The sequence below is a fragment of the Chinchilla lanigera genome, unplaced genomic scaffold, assembly GCF_000276665.1.
Source record: "Chinchilla lanigera isolate Chin_1 unplaced genomic scaffold, ChiLan1.0 scaffold00095, whole genome shotgun sequence".
In the NCBI taxonomy this organism is placed as follows: Eukaryota; Metazoa; Chordata; class Mammalia; order Rodentia; family Chinchillidae; genus Chinchilla; species Chinchilla lanigera.
The window spans coordinates 8,228,866-8,236,761 of record NW_004955496.1 but is presented as its reverse complement, the minus strand read 5'-3'; the positions used below and the strand labels follow the sequence as shown (position 1 = coordinate 8,236,761).

Here is a 7,896-nt window from a genome sequence, read left to right as displayed (position 1 = left end):
TTTAAGGATGAGTTTTTGACATACTAGAAGTTAAAAAAAGTGATTTGTTTTAATAGAATCAAAAGTGCAATGAATGCACTTGTGACATGGCAATATCATGAATATTTTAGGAAAGAAACTATATTTTTAAAAATACATTTTATTAGAAGATTGAACTTTTATGAATTTTTGCATAAATTTCTAATATCAGCCTTAAAAAGCAATTAACAGATGGATCGTTCTCCTACTTGTCTCAATCTATGCCAATATTTTGTTTTAAACAAGAATTCTTCCTCACATATCATTGTAAAGAAGACTTTATCAACAATGAAAAATACACCTCCAAATATTTCAATTTCCACCTTCATAAAATCTTACCAAAAAATTCTTCAAAAATCTACAACATAGTCATATAGAGAAATAATATACACAAATAAAATTTAACAGCCAGGCATTTTGTACATGCCTGCAATCTCAGCAGTTAGGTGGGCTGAGGCAGAAGAATACCTCAAGTTCTGGCCCAGCCTGGGCCATTTGAGTTCAAGGTCACCTGGACTACACAGGGAATCCTTGTCTCAAAAAAAAAAAAAAAGAAAGAAAGAAAGAAAAAGAAATTGGACAAGATGATCTGCGTATGTAGCAAATAATGTACAGACTTAGAGTTGATGATGTGGTATGCTATAAATTCTTCAAATTATATCCTAATAGTAGTATATTTATACTACCATTGAAGCAACTATGAAAGTGACAAACATCTTTTACAATTCCTTCTAAGAAAACAAAGGGCAGCATTCTATTTTTTAAACCTGAAATTAAAAAGTAAAGAGAAGTTTTCCTTTCCATTTCTGAGACACACTAGACTTATAGTCACTGAAATTTGAACACTAGACAACACTTAAACCTCCTAAATTTATAGGAAATATCAAGAAATACTTTTGCTTTATTAAAAATGAGATTTGATATGGTAAGCAGTACAGATCAAAAGGAGCAACTGATTAATCACACATTTATGGTGGTGAATTGTACGTTTTGTGGGCCAAGTATACCTGATATTTCTATGGCAAACATTCAAAAAGCCACTCCAGGTAGATATAAGGTAAAAATATGAGACAAAAAACAGTAATCCTGGATAACACAGCACCCCTTGAGAGGGCAAAGAGACCCCACATGGTGACATTTTTCTAACTCTGCATTACAAACCCAACCTGAGTGACACAAAAACATCTCAAATTGTAAGTGAACAATTTTTATCTTCTTTTTTGTTTTTGTTTTTGAGACTGAATCTCACTAGGTAGCCCAGGCTGACCTTGAACTCACGGCAATCCTCTTGATTTAGCCTGCTCAGTGCTTCAATTACAGGCATGTGCCACCATGCCAGGTTCTAGGCAGACATGAGTTCAGCACATGAAGGCAAGGAAGAAACATTGGGAAAACAGAAAAGAGTAGAGTAGAAAGAGATATACTTTCTCCAACACTGAGGCAGTAACAATGGTTCCCACAATCAGCATAAAATAGAACTGAGAATGGAAGTGTTTTTCCTTTAGCAGTGCATATGCTTGGTGTCTTGTGGTCAAACCGCTCAGCCCTGTGTCTGATCACTGACAATATCTATCCTGTCCCCTTATCCTCATGGAAAAAGCCAGACAGTACGATGAGCATGGTGGAGCTCTCTATAGTACTAAAATAAGTAAATAAACAACCAAATAAAACCCAACCCAACCAAAACCAGAAAACAAAAGCCACAGCAATGCTTTTTTTTTTCAGTCAAAACACTGTTGTACCCTGGAGAAATCCCTTTCCATCACACTTAGATGATGACACCCAGCAATTTTTGAGCCTCATAAACCCAATTTCCTAATTCCTATTTTTAACTCAAAAACAACTAGGGACAAGTGTGCTGGCACACATCTCTAGGGTCAATACTCAGAAGACAGAGTCAGGACATTTGCCACAAGTTGGAGGAAAACCTGGGCTACGTAGTAAGTTCAAGGCCTGCCTGAAATATATAGAAGCACCCTGTTTCAAAAAAATTTTTTTAAAAGATTAGGTTACCTGACCAATAGTTGAAGAAAACAGATTTATCTAAATATTACAGTCTTCTCCTTCCTTAATGCCTGTGATGTTTGATCCATTCTCGGATTTTCACAACACACAAGAAATCTTCACTGTCACACTAACAACAATCTGACCTCGGGAGAAGGCACTCTCTGTTGTATTCTTGGGTTTTATGACCATCACCATCTCCTCCTCTCCCACTTTCTTTCCTCTCCCATTTGCTCCTCCCTGCGCTGAAAACTTTTATCACTAACCACTCATATGGCTGCCGAGCTCAGATTTCAGGTTTTACTCCTGCTACAATATTCCTAAAATATGAAATCCACCTTAGTCAGCATTTCAATTCTTAAAACAGTGTCTACAGTCCAAAGTCTATAGCAATTATGTGAGATGCTAACCCTCTCCTTTTCACCCCTAATCATATGTCTGTGTAGATGCCCAAGTTTCATGATACTCACACTGTGTGTGTGTGTAATAGGCATTTCTTCTAGAAGTAGTCCTTAGCAGGAAGACTTTCTCCTACCCTTGCTAACATTGACATCCCCCCATTTCTTCGGGCATTTGTAATTTTATGCAAAGGTTTCACTTAAGTATTGTCTCTTTTAGGAGAGGTGCCACCTAAATAAATCATTAAGATGATAATTATTTTTGCATTGGTGTGTAGGTAACACAGGAGTTCATTGTATGTTTCACAAGTGCTCTTCCACTGACTGACCCAAAAGGCAATGTTAAACTCTCTCTTTCTCTTTGTCTTGTTGCTGTTGTTCTTGTTTGACTCAGATTCTCACTATGCAGTTCAGGGTGGCCTTGAACTCACTAGTTAGTCCAGGCTGGTCTCCAACTCTCAGCAAACTTCCGGTCTCAGCCTTCCAAGTGCTAGGATTACAGGTGTGCACCTCCATGCCTGGTGATCCTTTCTTTCAGTTCTCATGGCATCACTCATCATTTACCCTGAGTTTAGCTATATAGGCACATATTCAAATTTTAGCAATTTATTCTCATTACAGAGCAGCATTGGTCTCAGGAGTTAAATTGTGGCTCTGAGACCCTGAAAACAGATATTTATAAAGTTGAGGTTCTCCAGTTCTGCTGGAGGGAAGATGAGACCAGGGACTCCGCACAGCACAGCTCCCCAAGCTTAAATCCCCACCGGAATCAGGGTCTCCCCATAATTCTCCCTCTGCGTCCAACTGGAGATGCAGCTGTGACTGCGGCTGCCCGAGACTGCACTCTAGGCTGGCGGGATGGCTGTGGAGAGACAGGGTGGTGGGTACACAACACAGACCTGCCTGAGGGAGAGCAGGAGGGACAATGTACAAGGCACAGAGAACAGGGGGAAGTCTGATTCCAGAGCAGCGGGTAGGCTCCGGTCCGCCATTGCTGTTCCTGCCACTTCCACCCAGACCTCACACCATGCCCGCCTGTCCCGTATAGGGGCACCCATCCCACAACGTCACCATTGCGAGGCTGGAGGGTCTCCCTGGGTGCTTTCCACGCAAGCTGCAGCCAGTAGAAGTCCTAAAGCCAGGCAAAATACCTAGCTGGGGGTAGCTCTCAGCACTCTGCTCAGTACCTGGGTTTTGGAGCCAGGAAAAAGAGCCCTCCTCCTCCAGCCCACCTGATTGGACAGTTCATATAGCCCGCCCCTCAACACTGATTGGCTGCTACTCCATTGCCGGCCCTCTCTGCTGAGAGTGACAACTGAAGTGACTCTTTATTAGTGAGCGCAACTCAAATGGGAGATTGTAATGCAGACGCTACTCAAGCAGTTTGTCTCTCAGGATGGGGACCCATCTAGCCTGCATTTAAGAAGTTTACTCTTGGCTTTGCAGAGTTGCTTCTGTCTTTTTCTTTCTTTTTTTTTTTTTTTTAAGGTAGGATCTTGCTATGTAATTTAGTCTGTTGTTGAACTCACTATTTAGTTCTGACTGGGGTTGAGCTCCCTGTGATCCTCCTGCTTCAGCCTCCCCAGTGGTGGGTTTACAGGAATGCACCACCTTGCCTGCCTACTCCAGTCTTCTTATGGGACTCAGTGGGCTCTTCCTGCATGTTGCTTTTCCAAATGGGGTCACCTGTCTGCTAAGCCAGTTCCAGAGCTAACTAACCAATGAAAGCACTGTGTTAGAGCGTCAAAAATCCAGGTAAGGGCAGGGGCTGCAGTTTTGAGAGGAGAGAAATTAGGAATAAGGTCGTTGGTTTCATGAACAAGATTTTCTTATACTGTGTCTTTTGATTTATTCATTGTAATGCAAGAAAATACTGCCAAAGTGAGGTATACGATGCTGAATAAATGTACTTTCTGGTGTTGAGGCAGGGAAATCTAAGTACTTCAGACTGTAAGCTCCCTGTGTCCTACAGTTTCTTTCTCAAAAGTTGCAACTCTCTTTCATCACATTAATATTGCTAGAAGGAATATATCATCTGGACTCATGTGACACTCTTGATTAATACCTTGTTTGGCATGACAGTTGCCAAGGACATTAGTAAAGCACACTGCTGGTCGGCCTGATTGGGTCATGGAGGTGTGATATCAGGGACCTCATATTCTCTCTCCCCCTTCCTGTATGGCACCTGTTTTGCTCTGTGCTTCCTGGTTCTCAGGTAGAATTTATCTTTCTTTCTTCATTTTCTTTCACCATGATGTTTGTCCATTAGGGCAAAATAACAACTGAGTATAATCTCTGAAGCCATGAGCTAAAATACTCCTTTACTTTCAAGTCCTATATGTCAGGTATTTTGTACCTACATCAAAAAAATTAGTACAATTAACAGTAAGTGTCTACACAAACTATCAAATGTATCAACCCTTTCTTTAGAAGTCTGTATAAATGAATTATCTCCATGAATGCTCTTCATAGATTTTCTTCATATAAACATATTTCAGTATGACTCTGGCAAATCTGTGCAAATGAAAAGCACTTCCCAGAAAAAGAACCATGGTAACCATTAAAAACCTCTGAAAGGACAAAACCCTCAATACATTTTATACATGTGTCACCTACTTTCCACTGCTTCTGCAGCTTGTGGTTATCACAACTCCTTCCAGAGCTGTTTTAAGCAGCTAGAGGCAACATGCCAAAGAGATTAGTGCCCAAATGCGTGGTAATGGCATTCTCTCTTTAGTCTCAAGATATATCCCAGCTTCAAGTTACTGGACTTAAACTGTTCTCACCTCTACAGTTTATTCCTCTGCTTTACATTAATATTGCTGAGTTATGATGTAAATATACTTGAAGAAAGTCTTTCTATAGAAAACAGCTGATTGAATGAGAATTTTCCACTTTTTCCTGTGTATTGTTGGTTCTTTCACCATTCCAGTGAGATATTATCGTGAGATGCTCTGTGCCTAGGGATTTACATATTCTGTTTACCTTTCTAGAGCAAACTCTTAATCCTCTCATAGCACTATAGACCCATCCAATTATTTCTCTAGTCAAATCCTAACCATTTATAACTACTTCTTCCTTTCAAATAGGTTTAATATTCTGGATGCTCAACCACATTCCTTTATTTTCATTGTTTATTTAAAACTGTGTTATGTTGAATATGATGATGTTTTGGGTGAACTCTATAGTGAAATTTATTGTGGCTATTCTGCACAGCCTGCCACACCACAGCAACTATGAAAACACTCATAGAATATTACATCACCTGCTGAAAGTGAGTGAAAACACTCATGGAATATTACAAATCTGCTCAAGTTCACACATAGTTTAGCAATTCTGATACAAGAAATTCAAAGATCCCTGAAAGATCTTATATGAAAATTCTGTGCTTTGTATCATAGTAAGATTACTAGTGGCTTGGGAAATGTTATAATATTTTTGATGGAGAATAATCTGAAATCCAGAAAGACCAAATAATGCTTCAAAGATGGAACTTGTAAAAATAATTTTTATTTGTAACTCACAAGTGGGATGAAAGAATAAGACCCATCCACTGGACCTGTGCAAAGGGGAAAAGGGCTTGAGACTGAGTTCATAATCAAAACCTGAAAACCTAATCAGTCCTGTCAATATATCATAAAATTATTTACTTTTAGTGAAAGCTCTCTTGTTCATTTTGATATTTAGCATCACCATGGCCTAACATCACAATATGCCAGCAAAATTCACTCCCTGTTTTGAGAAAAAACTCCCGATATAGCCACATATCAAAAGCCATTAACCTAACAGCTACACTGGGCACCTGAGCTAGCTGAGTAACAAGACAGAGAATGGGAAGCAAATTCAGGCTCCTACTAAACCTGGAAGACTTTCACTTCTCCACTTCTACAAGCCAAACCAGAGTGGATAATTCTTTCCAGCTGTTTCAAACTCTGCCACTGATGCTCAACTGTTTGTGTCCCACTCCATATGGTCTACATAATGGTTATATTGTGGTTATATTGTGCTGCTTGTCTGGAGGTAAGTTGTTCATCCATGAGTCTGCTCAGACAACATCAGTTCTGCCCTTTCTCTGTTTCCATGTAAAATAAACTGAATAACATATCCTTATTTGAAGAGGTTATGTTTCAATATTTCCAACGTATGCCTCAAATCCAACACTGGACATTGATAATGATATATACCACATACATATTACTTTTTCCTATACATAAAAACTAGGATAAGATTTATAGATAAATTTTGTACAGATAGAGATTAACAACACTACCTAATGCTGAACTACATATATAATAGCAAACAACACTGTACAATCAATGTCATGTAAATATGTTCTCTGTAAATGTTACTAGGCTCCGGGGTGCTGTAGTTTCCTTTTACAAGTTATTTCTAGGTCCTCTGTGTCCCAGACAAAAAGAATTCAGAAAACAAATGTAAGTAGTGGCAAAGTTTCACATTTGTTAAAGAGAGGAAACAAACAAATGTGTATGAGAAAAATAGGCTCTGTAGAATTCATTTGGGCTGAGTAAAATGGGAGGAAAAAATAAAAATAAAAATATACCTTACAGCACAGAGTTGGCTACGTGAAGAGGCATGATAGTAAATTCTTAATGATGACTGTCCCTCTTTTTATGTTTCCACACTGGCATCGTGTTCAGGTCATCCTATCAAAACCTGCTCAAGTTCACATGAGAAGTTCGTATGCAGGGTTGTGAGAATTGTTTTGTGCCTTTGTCTTGGGATCTAGTCTTGCCTCTTTTCCCAGCTAGTTTTAGCCATACCCTACGTTCCTGCCTCATGTATGTCTGACTTCCTACTTGTAGCCAGTATTGAAAAATGAGACCTCTATAAGTTAAGAGTTTTTTGCCTTTGGAGTCAAGTTGCTCGGAGTCAACTCAAACTTCTTCAGATCTGGGGCGTAAAGAGCTCCCCCACTCCTCCTCTATCCAGAGGAATGGACCGAATATGAAATCCCGGCACGAAATTTTATTTACTTAGTCAAAAGTGGAGGATGTCAGATGTGTCACCAGAGCATCTGGACCATTCCTTCCCAAAAATGCCTTTTGCCTTTCCATATTCCCCCACTATATTACTCGTTTCCCTGTTGGATCAATGTAAGTTGATTTGGCTTGTATCTAGATGCTCCCCTAATACCTCCCAAAGTACATATAGGTGGGGATTTTCAGAGGTGTGTGGGTTGAGGGTGTCTATTGCTGGGATTAAATTGTGCAAGTCTGGGATTAGGGTGTGCAATTACTAAATTAGTCCATTACTGGCTATGCATAGTTCTCTGTGGATAATGAGAAGGCCTCATCCTGGGTGTGGGAGGTGCCAGCCAAAAGGCAGGTAGTTTGGAAGTGATGAAAGAGAAAGACTTCTGCCCCTGTTGCTTGCTGCTTTGCTGCCTTCCTCCTGCCCAAACATGACATGGACTGTTTCTCCACTACCATGTTACCCTGCCTTAGAGCCAGCCAAC

At 39.8% G+C, this 7,896-nt stretch overlaps 1 protein-coding gene across 1 annotated transcript in view; it reads right to left on the bottom strand.

Annotated features, from left to right (window-relative positions):
- Positions 1-3,650, bottom strand: part of LOC102027546 (zinc finger protein 709-like) — a 28,486-nt gene extending 24,836 nt beyond the window's left edge. Inside the window, exon 1 of the mRNA XM_013505394.1 lies at positions 3,492-3,650. Within this exon, the coding sequence (XP_013360848.1) occupies positions 3,492-3,494 (3 nt within the window). The 5' untranslated portion in view covers positions 3,495-3,650. The remainder of the gene's footprint in view (positions 1-3,491) is intronic.
- Between the last annotated feature and the right edge of the window lie 4,246 nt (positions 3,651-7,896).